Source organism: Bufo gargarizans, chromosome 3, assembly GCF_014858855.1.
Source record: "Bufo gargarizans isolate SCDJY-AF-19 chromosome 3, ASM1485885v1, whole genome shotgun sequence".
NCBI lineage: Eukaryota > Metazoa > Chordata > Amphibia > Anura > Bufonidae > Bufo > Bufo gargarizans.
Window position 1 is genome coordinate 491,280,652 of NC_058082.1, and position 19,915 is coordinate 491,300,566.

The window sequence follows — 19,915 nt, forward strand, 5'->3', positions numbered from 1 at the left end:
AGTGCTCAAGGATTCATCAGGGAGAATGGTGTCCAGGTGACATTTAACAGCTTGTCAGGGTTTCAAACCAATATATATATAATTGTGTGTGTATGGCATTCACCACACAGGGGAAATAATTGACAATCCCAGAGTCCATATTAACAATATACAGTCAAAAACAAAAGACCAAATCACAGCTCAGCTAAGCATGGGCATAGTTACCACTACCATCTTTCCTGTGCTCACTTGAGCCTGAAAGGAAATTAGAGGTTGTCCCACAAAATAATATTCAACATTTTTCAAACCAGGACCTGGATCTGAATAAGTTTGTAATTAGGGATGAGCGAACTCGAACTGTATAGTTCGGGTTCGTACCGAATTTTGGGGTGTCCGTGACACGGACCCGAACCCGGACATTTTCGTAAAAGTCCGGGTTCGGTGTTCGTCGCTTTCTTGGCGCTTTTGTGACGCTTTCTTGGCGCTTTTTGAAAGGCTGCAAAGCAGCCAATCAACAAGCGTCATACTACTTGCCCCAAGAGGCCATCACAACCATGCCTACTATTGGCATGGCTGTGATTGGCCAGAGCACCATGTGACTCAGCCTCTATTTAAGCTGGAGTCACATAGCGCCGCCCGTCACTCTGCTCTGATTAGCGTAGGGAGAGGTTGCGGCTGCGACAGTAGGGCGAGATTAGGCAGATTAACTCCTCCAAAGGACTTGATTAACTGATCGATCTGCAGCTGTGGATCATTGAGCTGCTGATCCTCAATTGCTCACTGTTTTTAGGCTGCCCAGACCGTTTGTCAGTCACATTTTTCTGGGGTGATCGGCGGCCATTTTGTGTCTTGTGGTGCGCCAGCACAAGCTGCGACCAAGTGCATTTAACCCTCAATGGTGTGGTTGTTTTTTGGCTAAAGCCTACATCAGGGTGAAGCTGTCACACCAAGTGCATTTAACCAGCAATAGTCTGTTTATTTTTTGGCCATATACTACATCAGGGGCAAGCTGCGCCTGTCACCAAGTGCATTTAACCCTCAATGGTGCGTTTGTTTTTTGGCTAAAGCCTACATCAGGGTGAAGCTGTCACACCAAGTGCATTTAACCAGCAATAGTCTGTTTATTTTTTGGCCATATACTACATCAGGGGCAAGCTGCGCCCGTCACCAAGTGCATTTAACCCTCAGTAGTGTGGTTGGTCAAGCTATCACACCAAGTGCATTTAACCAGCAATAGTCTGTTCATTTTTTGGCCATATACTAAATCAGGGGCAAGCTGCGCCCGTCACCAAGTGCATTTAACCAGCAATAGTCTGTTCATTTTTTGGCCATATACTACATCAGGGGCAAGCTGCGCCCGTCACCAAGTGCATTTAACCCTCAGTAGTGTGGTTGGTCAAGCTGTGACACCAAGTGCATTTAACCAGCAATAGTCTGTTCATTTTTTGGCCATATACTACATCAGGGGCAAGCTGCGCCCGTCACCAAGTGCATTTAACCAGCAATAGTGTGGTTATTTTTTGGCCATATCCCAGTCTAATTCTGTCACTAAATCCATACCGGTCACCCAGGGCCTAAATACTAGGCCTCAAATTTATATCCCGCTAAATCTCTCGTTACCGCTGTACTGTTGTTGCTGGGCAAGTTATTTAGTGTCCGTCAAAGCACATTTTTTGTTCTGGGTTGAAATACAATTCCCAATTTAGCAATTTCATAATTTAGTGGTTTCTGCTATATCAGAGCTATTTGAAATCTATCCCTAAAAGGGTATATAATATTCAAGGTGCACATAGGGTCATTCAGAATAACTTCACACACACCCGCTACTGTGCATTTCCAAGTCTAATTCTGTCACTAAACCCATACCTGTCACCCAGCGCCTAAATACTAGGCCTCAAATTTATATCCCGCTAAATCTCTCGTTACCGCTGTCCTGTTGTGGCTGGGAAAGTTATTTAGTGTCCGTCAAAGCACATTTTTTGTTCTGGGTTGAAATACAATTCCCAATTTAGCAATTTAAAAATTTAGTGGTTTCTGCTATATCAGAGCTATTTGAAATCTATCCCTAAAAGGGTATATAATATTCAAGGTGCACATAGGGTCATTCAGAATAACTTCACACACACACGCTACTGTGCATATCCCAGTCTAATTCTGTCACTAAATCCATACCTGTCACCCAGCGCCTAAATACTAGGCCTCAAATTTATATCCCGCTAAATCTCTCGTTACCGCTGTACTGTTGTTGCTGGGCAAGTTATTTAGTGTCCGTCAAAGCACATTTTTTGTTCTGGGTTGAAATACAATTCCCAATTTATCAATTTAAAAATTTAGTGGTTTCTGCTATATCAGAGCTATTTGAAATCTATCCCTAAAAGGGTATATAATATTCAAGGTGCACATAGGGTCATTCAGAATAACTTCACACACACACGCTACTGTGCATATCCCAGTCTAATTCTGTCACTAAATCCATACCGGTCACCCAGCGCCTAAATACTAGGCCTCAAATTTATATCCCGCTAAATCTCTCGTTACCGCTGTACTGTTGTTGCTGGGCAAGTTATTTAGTGTCCGTCAAAGCACATTTTTTGTTCTGGGTTGAAATACAATTCCCAATTTAGCAATTTAAAAATTTAGTGGTTTCTGCTGTATCAGAGCTATTTGAAATCTATCCCTAAAAGGGTAGATCATATTGAAGGTGCACATAGGGTCATTCAGAATAACTTCACACACACGCTACTGTGCATTTCCAAGTCTAATTCTGTCACTAAACCCATACCTGTCACCCAGCGCCTAAATACTAGGCCTCAAATTTATATCCAGCTGAATTTGAATACAATACATTGGGCCAAATAATATTTTTGTTGTTGTGGTGAACGATAACAATGAGGAAAACATCTAGTAAGGGACGCGGACATGGTCGTGGTGGTGTTAGTGGACCCTCTGGTGCTGGGAGAGGACGTGGCCGTTCTGCCACATCCACACGTCCTAGTGTACCAACTACCTCAGGTCCCAGTAGCCGCCAGAATTTACAGCGATATATGGTGGGGCCCAATGCCGTTCTAAGGATGGTAAGGCCTGAGCAGGTACAGGCATTAGTCAATTGGGTGGCCGACAGTGGATCCAGCACGTTCACATTATCTCCCACCCAGTCTTCTGCAGAAAGCGCACAGATGGCGCCTGAAAACCAACCCCATCAGTCTGTCAAATCACCCCCATGCATACCAGGGAAACTGTCTCAGCCTCAAGTTATGCAGCAGTCTCTTATGCTGTTTGAAGACTCCGCTGGCAGGGTTTCCCAAGGGCATCCACCTAGCCCTTCCCCAGCGGTGAAAGACATAGAATGCACTGACGCACAACCACTTATGTTTCCTGATGATGAGGACATGGGAATACCACCTCAGCATGTCTCTGATGATGACGAAACACAGGTGCCAACTGCTGCGTCTTTCTGCAGTGTGCAGACCGAACAGGAGGTCAGGGATCAAGACTGGATGGAAGACGATGCAGGGGACAATGAGGTCCTAGACCCCACATGGAATGAAGGTCGTGCCACTGACTTTCACAGTTCGGAGGAAGAGGCAGTGGTGAGACCGAGCCAACAGCGTAGCAAAAGAGGGAGCAGTGGGCAAAAGCAGAACACCCGCCGCCAAGAGACTCCGCCTGCTACTGACCGCCGCCATCTGGGACCGAGCACCCAAAAGGCAGCTTCAAGGAGTTCCCTGGCATGGCACTTCTTCAAACAATGTGCTGACGACAAGACCCGAGTGGTTTGCACGCTGTGCCATCAGAGCCTGAAGCGAGGCATTAACGTTCTGAACCTGAGCACAACCTGCATGACCAGGCACCTGCATGCAAAGCATGAACTGCAGTGGAGTAAACACCTTAAAACCAAGGAAGTCACTCAGGCTCCCCCTGCTCCCTCTTCTGCTGCTGCCGCCTCGGCCTCTTCTGCTGCTGCCGCCTCGGCCTCTTCCTCCGCCTCTGGAGGAACGTTGGCACCTGCCGCCCAGCAAACAGGGGATGTACCACCAACACCACCACCACCACCTCCGTCACCAAGCGTCTCAACCATGTCACACGCCAGCGTTCAGCTCTTCATCTCACAAACATTTGAGAGAAAGCGTAAATTCCCACCTAGCCACCCTCGATCCCTTGCCCTGAATGCCAGCATTTCTAAACTACTGGCCTATGAAATGCTGTCATTTAGGCTGGTGGACACAGACAGCTTCAAACAGCTCATGTCGCTTGCTGTCCCACAGTATGTTGTTCCCAGCCGGCACTACTTCTCCAAGAGAGCCGTGCCTTCCCTGCACAACCAAGTATCCGATAAAATCAAGTGTGCACTGCGCAACGCCATCTGTAGCAAGGTCCACCTAACCACAGATACGTGGACCAGTAAGCACGGCCAGGGACGCTATATCTCCCTAACTGCACACTGGGTAAATGTAGTGGCAGCTGGGCCCCAGGCGGAGAGCTGTTTGGCGCACGTCCTTCCGCCGCCAAGGATCGCAGGGCAACATTCTTTGCCTCCCGTTGCCACCTCCTCCTTCTCGGCTTCCTCCTCCTCTTCTTCCACCTGCTCATCCAGTCAGCCACACACCTTCACCACCAACTTCAGCACAGCCCGGGGTAAACGTCAGCAGGCCATTCTGAAACTCATATGTTTGGGGGACAGGCCCCACACCGCACAGGAGTTGTGGCGGGGTATAGAACAACAGACCGACGAGTGGTTGCTGCCGGTGAGCCTCAAGCCCGGCCTGGTGGTGTGCGATAATGGGCGAAATCTCGTTGCAGCTCTGGGACTAGCCAATTTGACGCACATCCCTTGCTTGGCGCATGTGCTGAATTTGGTGGTGCAGAAGTTCATTCACAACTACCCCGACATGTCAGAGCTGCTGCATAAAGTGCGGGCCGTCTGTTCGCGCTTCCGGCGTTCACATCCTGCTGCTGCTCGCCTGTCTGCGCTACAGCGTAACTTCGGCCTTCCCGCTCACCGCCTCATATGCGACGTGCCCACCAGGTGGAACTCCACCTTGCACATGCTGGACAGACTGTGCGAGCAGCAGCAGGCCATAGTGGAGTTTCAGCTGCAGCACGCACGGGTCAGTCGCACTACAGAACAGCACCACTTCACCACCAATGACTGGGCCTCCATGCGAGACCTGTGTGCCCTGTTGCGCTGTTTCGAGTACTCCACCAACATGGCCAGTGGCGATGACGCCGTTATCAGCGTTACAATACCACTTCTATGTCTCCTTGAGAAAACACTTAGGGCGATGATGCAAGGAGGTGGCCCAGGAGGAGGAGGAGGAGGAGGAGGAGGAGGAAGAGGGGTCATTTTTAGCACTTTCAGGCCAGTCTCTTCGAAGTGACTCAGAGGGAGGTTTTTGGCAACAGCAGAGGCCAGGTACAAATGTGGCCAGACAGGGCCCACTACTGGAGGACGAGGAGGACGAGGATGAGGAGGAGGTGGAGGAGGATGAGGATGAAGCATGGTCACAGCTGGGTGGCACCCAACGCAGCTCGGGTCCATCACTGGTGCGTGGCTGGGGGGAAAGGCAGGACGATGACGATACGCCTCCCACAGAGGACAGCTTGTCCTTACCCCTGGGCAGCCTGGCACACATGAGCGACTACATGCTGCAGTGCCTGCGCAACGACAGCAGAGTTGCCCACATTTTAACCTGTGCGGACTACTGGGTTGCCACCCTGCTGGATCCACGCTACAAAGACAATGTGCCCACCTTACTTCCTGCACTGGCGCGTGATAGGAAGATGCGCGAGTACAAGCGCACGTTGGTAGACGCGCTACTGAGAGCATTCCCAAATGTCACAGGGGAACAAGTGGAAGCCCAAGGCCAAGGCAGAGGAGGAGCAAGAGGTCGCCAAGGCAGCTGTGTCAATGCCAGCTCCTTTGAGGGCAGGGTTAGCATGGCAGAGATGTGGAAAACTTTTGTCAACACGCCACAGCTAACTGCACCACCACCTGATACGCAACGTGTTAGCAGGAGGCAACATTTCACTAACATGGTGGAACAGTACATGTGCACACCCCTCCACGTACTGACTGATGGTTCGGCCCCATTCAACTTCTGGGTCTCTAAATTGTCCACGTGGCCAGAGCTAGCCTTTTATGCCTTGGAGGTGCTGGCCTGCCCGGCGGCCAGCGTTTTGTCTGAACGTGTATTCAGCACGGCAGGGGGCGTCATTACAGACAAACGCAGCCGCCTGTCTACAGCCAATGTGGACAAGCTGACGTTCATAAAAATGAACCAGGCATGGATCCCACAGGATCTGTCCGTCCCTTGTCCAGATTAGACATTAACTACCTCCCCTTAACCATATATTATTGGACTCCAGGGCACTTCCTCATTCAATCCTATTTTTATTTTCATTTTACCATTATATTGCGAGGCTACCCAAAGTTGAATGAACCTCTCCTCTGTCTGGGTGCCGGGGCCTAAATATATGCCAATGGACTGTTCCAATGTTGGGTGACGTGAAGCCTGATTCTCTGCTATGACATGCAGAATGATTCTCTGCTGACATGAAGCCAGATTGTCTGTTACGGGACCTCTCTCCTCTGCCTGTGTGCTGGGCCTAAATATATGCCAATGGACTGTTGCAGTGGTGGCTGACGTGAAGCCTCATTCTCTGCTATGACATGCAGACTAATTCTCTGCTGACATGAAGACAGATTCTCTGTTACGGGACCTCTCTCCTCTGCCTGTGTGCTGGGCCTAAATATATGCCAATGGACTGTTGCAGTGGTGGCTGACGTGAAGCCTCATTCTCTGCTATGACATGCAGACTAATTCTCTGCTGACATGAAGCCAGATTCTCTGTTACGGGACCTCCCTCCTCTGCCTGGGTGCTGGGCCTAAATATATGACAATGGACTGTTACAGTGGTGGCTGACGTGAAGCCTGATTCTCTGCTATGACATGCAGACTAATTCTCTGCTGACATGAAGACAGATTCTCTGTTACGGGACCTCCCTCCTCTGCCTGTGTGCTGGGCCTAAATATCTGACAATGGACTGTTGCAGTGGTGGCTGACGTGAAGCCTGATTCTCTGCTATGACATGCAGACTGATTCTCTGCTGACATGAAGACAGATTCTCTGTTACGGGACCTCCCTCCTCTGCCTGTGTGCTGGGCCTAAATATCTGACAATGGACTGTTGCATTGGTGGCTGACGTGAAGCCTCATTCTCTGCTATGACATGCAGACTAATTCTCTGCTGACATGAAGACAGATTCTCTGTTACGGGACCTCTCTCCTCTGCCTGTGTGTGTGCTGGGCCTAAATATATGCCAATGGTCTGTTGCAGTGGTGGCTGACGTGAAGCCTCATTCTCTGCTATGACATGCAGACTGATTCTCTGCTGACATGAAGCCAGATTCTCTGTTACGGGACCTCTCTCCTCTGCCTGGGTGCTGGGCCTAAATATCTGACAATGGACTGTTGCAGTGGTGGCTGACGTGAAGCCTGATTCTCTGCTATGACATGCAGACTGATTCTCTGCTGACATGAAGACAGATTCTCTGTTACGGGACCTCCCTCCTCTGCCTGGGTGCTGGGCCTAAATATATGCCAATGGACTGTTGCAGTGGTGGCTGACGTGAAGCCTCATTCTCTGCTATGACATGCAGACTAATTCTCTGCTGACATGAAGACAGATTCTCTGTTACGGGACCTCTCTCCTCTGCCTGTGTGTGTGCTGGGCCTAAATATATGCCAATGGACTGTTGCAGTGGTGGCTGACGTGAAGCCTGATTCTCTGCTATGACATGCAGACTGATTCTCTGCTGACATGAAGACAGATTCTCTGTTACGGGACCTCCCTCCTCTGCCTGGGTGCTGGGCCTAAATATATGCAGTGGTGGCTGACGTGAAGCCTCATTCTCTGCTATGACATGCAGACTAATTCTCTGCTGACATGAAGACAGATTCTCTGTTACGGGACCTCTCTCCTCTGCCTGTGTGTGTGCTGGGCCTAAATATATGCCAATGGACTGTTGCAGTGGTGGCTGACGTGAAGCCTGATTCTCTGCTATGACATGCAGACTGATTCTCTGCTGACATGAAGACAGATTCTCTGTTACGGGACCTCCCTCCTCTGCCTGGGTGCTGGGCCTAAATATATGCCAATGGACTGTTGCAGTGGTGGCTGACGTGAAGCCTCATTCTCTGCTATGACATGCAGACTAATTCTCTGCTGACATGAAGACAGATTCTCTGTTACGGGACCTCTCTCCTCTGCCTGTGTGTGTGCTGGGCCTAAATATATGCCAATGGACTGTTGCAGTGGTGGCTGACGTGAAGCCTGATTCTCTGCTATGACATGCAGACTGATTCTCTGCTGACATGAAGCCAGATTCTCTGTTACGGGACCTCTCTCCTCTGCCTGGGTGCTGGGCCTAAATATATGCCAATGGACTGTTGCAGTGGTGGCTGACATGAAGCCTGATTCTCTACTATGACATGCAGACTGATTCTCTGCTGACATGAAGACAGATTGTCTGTTACGGGACCTCTCTCCTCTGCCTGGGTGCCGGGGCCTAAATATCTGAGAATGGACTGTTCCAGTGGTGGGTGACGTGAAGCCAGATTCTCTGCTATGGGACCTCTCTCCAATTGATTTTGGTTAATTTTTATTTATTTAATTTTTATTTTTATTCATTTCCCTATCCACATTTGTTTGCAGGGGATTTACCTACATGTTGCTGCCTTTTGCAGCCCTCTAGCTCTTTCCTGGGCTGTTTTACAGCCTTTTTAGTGCCGAAAAGTTCGGGTCCCCATTGACTTCAATGGGGTTCGGGTTCGGGACGAAGTTCGGATCGGGTTCGGATCCCGAACCCGAACATTTCCGGGATGTTCGGCCGAACTTCTCGAACCCGAACATCCAGGTGTTCGCTCAACTCTATTTGTAATTACAGTAAGTAAAATTTTAGGATACGCCCCTAAAAAAGGACACACACCCCTGAGCTGCCAGCTTGAAAAAAATATAGCAGAGCAATTGGAGCAATGAATGGGGAGAGCTCTTGAACCATTTGAGGTGCAGGGCTGATTCTAGCTGTGTTAGAAAGAGATTGTCAAGTATTCTATGATGTTTGATTTTAATTTTTTTACATTAATCATGCGATAAGCCCAATAAGGAGCAGCAAAGTGTCCAGCTCACCCAGACATCAAAGACAATGCACAAAAGTGTAGGGAGGCACATACACTGTAGAAGGAATACAAGGATCCAGCATTGGGTGCTATATAAAATTATACAAAATTGACCACATAAACCCAGGCAAGATGCTTATGAGTTTCAGGCTAATACAGCTCTGTAGTCATAGCAAAGGTGCAAGCATCTGCTGTCCTGTGACCATGTGGATTTTATGGGAACCTAAAAAAAGCCATAATTTTATACAGTATCAGATGCTGGATCCACATCTTCACGTGTTGACCCTGAAAAGCAAATATGTATATTCATAATAGAATCAATACATTTGTTGCCTATATTCAAGTTAATTTAAGGAACCTTATATATTCCAATTGTTATAATCTTTATGTGGTGAGCTACAGGCTATCTACTGTATAACCCTTCCTTTTCTTATATTTCTGAAACAAAATAAGGTCTAAGTTCAAGTTGTTGTAAATGATAAAGGGATGAACAACACTATTGATTGGTTTTTGTTATTATTCAAGATTTGATGTAATTTCACTGTATTTTGAGTTGGAAAAGACTTGCACCTTCAAACGACTTTATTGGTTCCAATTGACACTCAGGCAACTTTTTCATTTGCTTTGTGGATTTCTTGTGTATTCATATGGGCCTTTATATCTCCCGGACATGTTCTTGGGAATTTTTGATATTCAGTTATGTAGTTGTATTAAAATTTGATAGATTTTCAAATAAGGAAAGCAACGGTCCCAGTGTAGTCTTTTCTGCAGATCCATGGATTTTTTACATACACTGTACATGTATATATACTGTAAATTAATTTGATTTAACATATACATATGCCTCTTATTTGATTCATGATTGGAAAATATCCTTTGTTGATGATAACCGCTCCTCAATCATCATTTTCTTTCTTTTTGTCTTTTTGACATTAGGACCATCTAAATTTTTACTGCACTGGAAGCAGCCTTGGAAACTTGATTCTTTCAATTAAATGTGAAGAAGCCGACAGCATAGAATATTTAAGAATTATACTCAGGTGTGTAAAATAGAAGTATTAGAGTATACACAGCTCTATTCACATGTTACAGTCAAAAACTGTTTATGCCTTGTTTTTAGCAAAATCATGGCAACACCTTAGCTTGACCCATGTAGACCCTTACAGTTTTGCACCTTCAACCATCCTGGGCATGGCAGACATATAGCAAAAAAATAAAGCATGGTTACTGTGTGTGCCTATGTACCTGTAATGTTCAAAGAAGGATTATACTCCTTGAAAGCTGGATGGACAGGTGCCCGGCGGAGGGAATGGTGCCCCTCTATATGCAAATAGAAGAACCATAGCACTCTTGATTTTTGATTCAATTAGTGAATAATGTTATTTGTGATCCACAAGGGAATCATAAAATATCATATACTGTTATGAGGTCCATTCCAGGCACTGGCCATAAATGTCACTCAATTGTGATAGGTAAAGGGAGAGGTCATGGGGTACAATTCCTAGAGCAGTAAGCTGGTGCTCAGTGCAGGTCATGCTCTTAAGAAATCTAGCATAGCGCATATAGCACAGGCAGCTGAGTGCATGACCTACACTACACCAGTACCAGTTGTCTGGACATTGTACCCTGCAATCCTCTCTCTACCTGATGCAGCTGACTGTGATGTTTGTGACTAAGGTCTGGGATGGACCAAAGCTTTAACAGTTGATACAATCACTCCAAAACTTGCTAAACTCATAAGAGATTATTTTATAAATTTATTTGCTAATAATTGTGGATCACAAGTATTATTCCTTAATTGCATCAGACATCAATAATGCTGTGGTTCTTCTACAAGGACAGACTCAAAGCATTAAGGTCTTTGATTGGTCCTTGTAACTAAATCGGTTGTTGTAACCAAGGCACATTCAGCTACAGTATATGTTGTCAGTGCAGTAGAAAGTAATGTGCTCCACTGATAGCTTCAAGCTAGAGTGCACCTTTCAAGCCAACCATCCAACCATGATGGAGAGTAAGGAGAGCCTATATGAGATGCCCGTGTACTTCAAAATGTACCATTACATGCATACATTTTACTTACATTAAAAGTTATGAACACCTTTCATGGTAATATTTGTATGATTGTGTTTTACTCATTTTGGGGGTAAAATAATTTTTCAGTTGGTCTTCATTAAAAAATTTCAACAGTCTTTGTTCTACAGGGTTAAGTTTATGTCTATCTGCAGAGTATCTTGCTTTCAGTTTCACACTGAACCTGAGAAGTTGCTAATCTGAAATATCAATGTATAGCCTTTATCTCTGAACTCCCGACAGCTCATAAACACTCAGTATAGCCATCAGAGCAGCTACCTGACGGGTTCAGTCTGAAACTGAAATAGCTTGCAGAAGGACTAAAATGTGAACCGGTACTATAGAACAAAAACTTGAAAATTGACCAATGAAATTATTATTTTTTTACTTCAAAATAATAAAATGCAATCATAAAATGTTGTCCCCCAAGGTTATCATAGCCTTTAAAGACGTGATCCTTCATCACAGCAGATAGGTTTATTTTGTATGATTCTGGTGAAAAATAAAATAAAAATAAATAAAAAAAGGCTTTTACATTTTTGTACATTTTTTAAAAGGTTGCATTTTTTACTGCATTTGAAGTATGTTGTATTCAAATAATATATGTGACTTCTATATAGGTCTAAAGCAAAAACTCTACATGAACGAATCCCGCTGGCTGGGTTCAACAAACTTCCCAGTGTTCCCCAGATAGCAAAGGTGAGCTTGAATTATCCCACCTTAACTTTGTAACTGTCACCTGATCTCACACAATGCATTATTTTCTGGTAGCAGTATACCAGCAGACTTGAATTTAGCTTTATACTACATGAAAGGAGAAGAAATCATTGTTAAAATTGAATTAATTAAGAGATAAGTTGTTACAAGGTGTAGGAAGGCGCAAGGGTCCGTCGTTGACAGAAGGTATGTGTCACTGAGGTTCCTGGCCTCGATGAAGTAAGAGCCGGTATTGTCAGGTGTCAGCGGCAGCTAGTGCTGACTGACACTTTGTTATTTAGTATAGCTTTATAGTTGGTCCAGCACGGCTCTTACTGGGTGGGTGGCTACTCCCCACGTTCCAGGCCGAGTCTTGGGAGGCTTATAAAAAACAGCCAGGACTGTCAGGTGGTTTGGATTACCTCCCTCTGACAGTGGAGCTGTGGAGATCTCTTCGCTTAGGCCTGAAGGTGAGCAAGCCGCCTTAAAGCCTGCAAGTGGACTTTCTGAGGCTGAGCCTTCAGCCAGGTGTGAACTGTCACCCAGGATACCAGGTGAACGTTATTTAGTTTTTTCTGTGTGTGAACAAGCACCAAGCCTGAAAAGGGACTGTTGTGTTATGTTATGAGTGTGAATAAACACTGAAGATTGATTTACAACTTGGTCTATAATGTGTCCGCTAACCTGCCTACCAGAGCGAATCCCCACAAAGGTTACTGCACATTTCATGAAGATTTGAATCTAGAAAACTGTCCACAATCTGCATTTTACATTTTGTACAATCACATGATGATAAATCCTAATTTTAAATAGCGGACTTGTCATATTCCATCAGATATGTCTGTGGGATATATGTACAGACCATTCCGTTTTCTTAAAAGCTCGTTAGTAAACTCAATTAATCTCTTTGAATCTCATTTTCTAATTGTGAACCCTTGTTGCTCTTATGGCAGGCCTTATGTGATGACGCCACTGGGCTCAAATTTAATCCTGTTCTCTACCCCAAGGTACGTTGCATATTTACTTTTTTAAATGGTAAATTGACATTTAAATTCTCAGTTCACTAAGGCTAATTTCACACAAGCAATGTTTCCATCTGTGTGTTGTCCAGGTTTAGAAAGGTAAGCACCTGGACTGAACAGTGACCCATTCAACTGAAAGGGTATCTTTAATGGGCAACTTTCTGCCCTTTTGCCTTTGTTGGTTTTTCCAATTCAAATACATAGGTTTGTAGGAAAAGCTCCCTACACTCGTCTATGTTGGCTGTCTGGAAAATGGGTTACTTCAGAATGATGTGTTTACACTTATCAGAGAGAGTAAGGCTACTTTCACACTAGCGTTCGGCTGTCCGCTCGTGAGCTCCGTTTGAAGGGGCTCACGAGCGGACCCGAACGCAGCCGTCCAGCCCTGATGCAGTCTGAATGGAGCGGATCCGCTCAGACTGCATCAGTCTGGCGGCGTTCAGCCTCCGCTCCGCTCGCCTCCGCACGGACAGGCGGACAGCTGAACGCTGCTTGCAGCGTTCGGGTGTCCGCCTGGCCGTGCGGAGGCGTGCGGATCCGTGCGGATCCGGCCACACTTACAATGTAAGTCAATGGGGACGGATCCGTTTGAAGATGCCACAATATGGCTCAATCTTCAGGCGGATCCGTCCCCCATTGACTTTACATTGAAAGTCTGGACGGATCCGTACGAGGCTATTTTCACACTTAGCTGTTTTTATGCTAAAATAATGCAGACGGATCCGTACTGAACGGAGCCTCCGTCTGCATTATTATGATCGGATCCGTTCAGAACGGATCCGATCGAACGCTAGTGTGAAAGTAGCCTAAACTAACTCTAAGGTAGATAGCGTTACAAAGAACAAAAAAAAACAAAAAACTTTATTGATATACAAGGCATAAAAGGCTATCTGCCCAATAGTGTAAAATTATAAAACCGAGGGTAGGGAATAGTGCGCACCCCCTGGTGTATTGTGCTAAACTGCCCTCACTTGTCCTGCTAGATATCCTGTGTATGGCGGACACACTTATCTACTAGCATTGTCCACTTGAACTAGCAGCAGTATGGCATATGATCAAGCAAGCACACACTTCTAGGGCGCCACAACAGACAGACCATAGGTCAAACATCCATACCAACACCTGTCCGTGTCCTATATGTCTTTGTTATCAATCTAGGTACACTGGATATTGTGGTGCACAAACGACCTCTCTAGTCTATCTCCCTAAACAGACCCTCTCAATATAGGCTATATACCGTACATAGTTCTTCTTGCACTCAACACGTTTCATTGCTGTAAAAACAGCATTTCATCAGGGGCAAACACGGAGATGGTTTAGACCTACAAAAAGTATTGTGCGCCACTAATGGTGTGCGCACAATACCACATAGCCTCCGGCACTATGACTGCCGTGGCACAGCCGCTGAGTGCCGCTGTTAAATGACAGTAGCCATACCCACCAGGAGGAGCCTACCTGCGGAACGTCCAATCAGACAGGGGAGGCAGAAAGAGACATGCCTCCCCCTGCAGGTACAGTAAGCGGCATACTCCGGGGGATAGCAGATTTAAGTTGAGGGTGAGTAGGGAGCGGCTTCTAAATACATGAATATTGCACACATTTTCCACCATTTGCCATCAGCGATTGGCACCTATTCTTTATGTACCTGGCGATGTCATATGCGATGTTCACGACCCGGACATGTATTTAGAAGCCGCTCCATAATCACCCTCAACTTACATCTGCTATCCCCAGAGTATGCCGCTTACTGTACCTGCAGGGTAGAGGCATGTCTCTTTCTGCCTCCCTGTCCGATTGGACGTCCCAAGGAGGTTTCTCCTGGTAGGTGTGGCTACTGTCATTTAACAGCGGCACTCGGCTATGTGGTATTGCGCGCACACCACCAGTAGCAATACTTTTTGCATGTCTAAACCATCTCCGTGTTTGCTCCTGATTACCTGCTGTTTTTACAGCAATGAAACGAGTTGAGTGCAAGGAGAAATATGTATATAGCCTATATTGAGAGGGTCTGTTTAGGGAGATAGACTAGAGAAGTCGTGTGTGCACCACAATATCCAGTGTACCTAGATTAATAACATGGACATATAGGACACGGACAGGTGTTGGTATGGATGTTTGACCCATGGTCTGTCTGTTGTGGCGCCCTAGAAGTGTGTGCTTGCTTGATCATATGCCATACTGCTGCTAGTTCAAGTGGACAATGCTAGTAGATAAGTCCGCCATACACAGGATATCTAGCAGGACAAGTGAGGGCAGTTTAGCACAATACACCGCACTATTCCCTACCCTCGGTTTTATATTAAACTATTGGGCAGATAGCCTTTTATACCTTGTATACCAATAACATTTTTAGTTTTTTTGTTCTTTGTAACGCTATCTACCTTAGAGTGAATTTGCTGTCTGGAAAATGGATGCGTTTTCTACTGGCCATTTGAGGCCTAAGACATTTATGAACAAATTGCAACTAGGGTACAAACCCACATTGAAGCTTCCTGCATACAACCAGGGGCGTAACTACCATAGCGGCAGACCATGCGACTGCTATGGGGCCCAGGGCAAGAGGGGTGGACCAGTTGTATCATCTCCTCTTCTACTGGGGGTGAAAACATGGTCAGGACTCTACCCTGTAAAGAACCAACTTTTAGCAAATGAGAAAAAATGAAAAAGTAGAAAAATTGGTCCAAGGGTCACTGAAAAGGGTTTAGGTGGAAACCCTTCTGTCCTGCTGGTGTGATCCATGGGACCCTTACTTCTCTATGTACGCCACTGCATACAACCAAGCCGTGCCCTCATGCCCCAGCCAATGGCTACATGATTTTACAGCTAAACCATGCCGCAACTGGCTGCTGTGGCTGAATGTGGCTCTGTATCATGAGGCCAGCCATGGGGTCGCACCCCAGACATCACTATTTCCTTTGTCAACAGGGTGTGTCCCTACACAGCTGACACTGTCAGCTCTGTTTGTCCAGTGTGAGTTTGGATGGACATGGCCCATTGACAAAGATAATGAACACTCAGTTGTCAAAGTCCATGAAGAATAACAGAAGAATGACTCAACAATAAGATCTAAGAAAAGCTGCTCTAGAACTGTTATGTCAGGGAGAGGACAAGCACTTACTAATATAGATATGTTGGGAGACCAGAATAGCCCTCTGACCCCACCCTAAAGAGAATGATGTGTGGCAGTTTTAATTCAGTTTTTGAGCCAAAGACAGAAGTTGGTTGGAGAGGAATGAGAACTATAAATGAAACTTATTTCTTTGTGCTGAATCCACTTCTGACTTTGGCTCAAAAACTGCATCAATAACTGCCACAAAAAGCTTTGTGTGACCTCACCCTTAAAATATATTTGATGCAAAGTGCAGTTTCAACACTAGGTAGCAGCGGTCTACAATTTAAGACCCCTATACACATTCAGTGAGTGCACCAGCCAGCAATTTAATATGTATGTAGCGAACCGGACCGCAGGAGCAATCTGTGAGTGCACGGTGGGCGGATGGGGGTAGTAGTCGTACTCACGAGTTTTGTAGCTCCCTGGGCCAGCGTGAAATGATGGATAAGACAGCACTAAATCCTCCGGGGAACTCTCTAGTCCAGGGATCACCAGCCGGATGGTACTTGAGGTGCCCTTGATGGTATAGGCCAGTGATGGTGAACCTTTTACAGACCGAGTGCCCAAACTGCAACATAAACCCACTTATTTATCGCAAATCTTCCATGTACTTTATCATTTATCTACAATAGCCTGCCTACATTCAGTGCGCTGCCTGTGCTGTTCATGGTGCGCCCTGCGCTAAAGACTGACAGGAGAAGTCTAAGGCATATTGGTACAACATAGACGTTTTCCAGGGTGTGGGTGCCCACAGAGAGGGCTCTGAGTGCCGCCTCTGGCACCCGTGCCATAGGTTCGCCATCACTGGTATGGGCGCTTAGGGTGCCTTTGAGGCTGGGACCCCGGTTGTTTGTGACGCCAGCACCGTTAGGTGCAAAGGTTGGTGGTGGAAAAGATGAGGAGTCGGTTGTATTAAAACAGTTGAACTTTTACTTAAACCACTTGACTCCAGGTAGTCAGTACAGTTCATTTATATGGCATAAAGATATGACTCCGATATTGGTTTAGCTGTAATCCTTGTAACAGGCTGGACAGTTGTCAGTTAAGGAGTTTTCCTAAGACTTTTAGTTTAACCGGCAAGAAAAAGTCTCTAAGTCCACACTCTATACTCAGGTACTGAATATAATAACTCCTCCGGGTCAGTAGCAATCCACAGGGCGGCTCCCTAATGGCAGGCATCAGTCTTCTGCTCCATTCTTTGGAAAGGATGCTCACTGAAGAATTACGGTCCACTATGTCCATAGAGGCATGTGGTAAAGGATAATTTTGCGCATTAATCATCCAGCTGTGTCCAGGTACTTTTAGGTTCCTCCTGGTCACTGGTGCTTGAGAAGTCCATTGGCTAATGTAGCTCTAACCTCTTCTCTATATCCAGACGTAGACTCACTGGTCTGAGCTGTGCTGCTGTAATACTGTTCTCTATGCTCCCTTAGCTTGATCAGGGCCAAGGGGCTAAAATAGCAGCTACATTGTGGACTAGGCCTGTCCTGCTCCTCCATTAACTTCCTACCTTTATGCAAAAGTTTAAAGTGTCCCCTTTTCACACAGAGTGGGACACTGCATGTATGAGGGCCTCCAGACTCTCCTCTGACAGATGATTTGGAGGAGAAAAAGATCAGGTGGTTTCAATTTCAATACTCAGAGAAGATAATCACCGCCATCATGGGTGTCAAGCAGCAAGCACAATTCACTGCACAAAATGCACCAAAATGATACGCAACTGACAATACTGGCTAATTCTTCAGGCCGATGTTAAAGGCTGAGAACTTTGCCAATATCTTCCAGTCAGGAACATATCGGAGCCCCTCATGCACCACGTCACGGTGTCTCAGCACGCATGGGGTCCTACCACTAAACTGCCCGTGGTGTGTGAACCAGGTCTGAACCAACTCACAGCCAGGCTCTCACATGCCTCCATAGTGCTATCACCAACGCACTGTGAGGTAGGATAAAGCTGTGAGCCGCACCTACAACAGACCATGTGACACAGAAGCTACCAGGTGCAAAAGAACGTTACCAACAAAATAAAGTGGCACATTCCACACACATAAGGACAAAAACTCACTGAAAAAAGTGGCCTAAAATTGGCTAGTATTGTCAGTTGCGTATCATTTTGGTGCATTTTTTGCAGTGAATCGTGTATGTATATTTTTTCATCTGCACAATGTATCATTTTGTGTAAGATGTCCTTGTGGTGCATGCGGTCCGCCCCGGCATCCTCCATTGTATGCATTTTTTTTTGCTGGGGATTGCCGTTGTCTGCGGACCGCATGCGGAGGAATTGCTCCCCCGGTTATAGACACGCTACAGTGTCTGGGTTTGGAGCTTTTTCACCCGTTTAGGCCACTTTTTTCAGTGAGTTTTTGTCAAGCAGTAAGCACCTTTTCCTCTCTCCCCATTGAAAACACATGCATGCTCGACCAAACCCAAGCATGTATATGCATGCCAGAAGAAATAGCTGTTGGCAAACTGAACGTTCCGAATCCAGTTGTGAATAAAAAAAATTAAAAAAATAATAATAATAATTGCTGTAAAACTCCACTGTGTAGACCCTACCCCTTGTTTAAGGCTGCACACGTTTAGGGGACGATTTTTCTGCTTATCCTGCAGCAGATTAACAAAATTTGTGATCATTTGCCACAGATTTCACCTCTCACATTAAAAAGAGTGAAATCTGCTGCGAAAATGCACAAAATACATTGACTTGTTTTGGTTTTTACACATGTACACAGCGGGACAGTTTATTCATGGGAAAATTCCACAGCCTGTAGAGTTAATAATTTGCTGGTAAATCGGCACAGAAAATCCCCAGCGAGAGCACTCGTGAATTTGCCCTGAAATACCACCATATCCGAGCATTTATGTTTTTTTTTTTATTAAATTAACCATTGAACTATGTTTTTTTTTCCCTCCAGGCGTCACAAATGATTGTTGCTTATGATGAACATGAAATCAACAATACCTTCAAGTTTGGTGTTATATATCAGAAGTTTAGGCAAGTAAGTGCAAGGTCATCCTTATCATACATATGCTTCCTATGAATATCCTGCATTCGCTTGATGATTGACGGACATCAGCCATCCTATGGATTATTAAGTGATTTCATAGTTAAAACGTTTTCATTTTGTTAGCTTTTTTAAGGTTCTGTGCACACTGTCATATTTTAGCTCCATGCAGGAGCTGTATATCTTGTGCCTGGAAGATCGGCAAAGTATTAGGGCTGTTTTACATGAGCGGATGCCGTGCGTGTCATCCGCTGCGTGAAAGAGAGCCAAGCCCCGTACTGGACAGCAGAGACACGGAGCATTAACAAGATTGATATTGCTCTTTGCCTCTCTGTGACCATTTTACTACAAAATCATGGTGACAACTTTATCTCACTGTGAAATTGTAGTAGTAAAAAGATCTCAGAGAGGCAAAGAGCATTGTCAATCATGTTAATGCTCCGTGTCTCTGCTGTCTAGATCGCGGCTTGGTTGTCTTTCACGCAGCGGATTCCACGCTGCACTGTCCTGTTCCAATCTCTTCTTTAGTACTAAATATACGGTGTCTGCACTTTGCTGTAAAGCCCCCTTTACACATGAATTTGGTCAAACATTTTTTGCTACTTAAAAAATGCCACAAAAACTCTAGGTAGTTTTATGCATGTAATATGCTTTTTTATGGATTTTTTGTGTTGTTGCTCTCTTCACGCATGTGTGTGAACACAAAAAAAAACACACACCAATTGAAAAAATGTCACTATGAAAAAAAAAGTTTCCTACATTTCAAAATTCTCATATACTTTCAGCTGACATCTAGAGTTACTAGTTCTGCCTCAAAAAAAAAAAATGGTATAAATCAAGCGGATTGTCCAT

The 19,915-nt window shown here is 45.5% G+C and overlaps 1 protein-coding gene across 2 annotated transcripts in view; it reads left to right on the plus strand.

Moving 5' to 3' along the window:
• The window catches only part of LOC122930432 (rap1 GTPase-activating protein 2-like), a 182,345-nt gene that overhangs the window by 77,544 nt on the left and 84,886 nt on the right, over positions 1 to 19,915 (plus strand). For both annotated transcript variants that reach the window (XM_044283839.1, XM_044283840.1), the window contains exons 6-9: positions 10,095 to 10,198; positions 11,849 to 11,927; positions 12,878 to 12,931; positions 18,974 to 19,057. In XM_044283839.1, the coding sequence (XP_044139774.1) occupies positions 10,095 to 10,198; positions 11,849 to 11,927; positions 12,878 to 12,931; positions 18,974 to 19,057 (321 nt within the window). The remainder of the gene's footprint in view (positions 1 to 10,094; positions 10,199 to 11,848; positions 11,928 to 12,877; positions 12,932 to 18,973; positions 19,058 to 19,915) is intronic.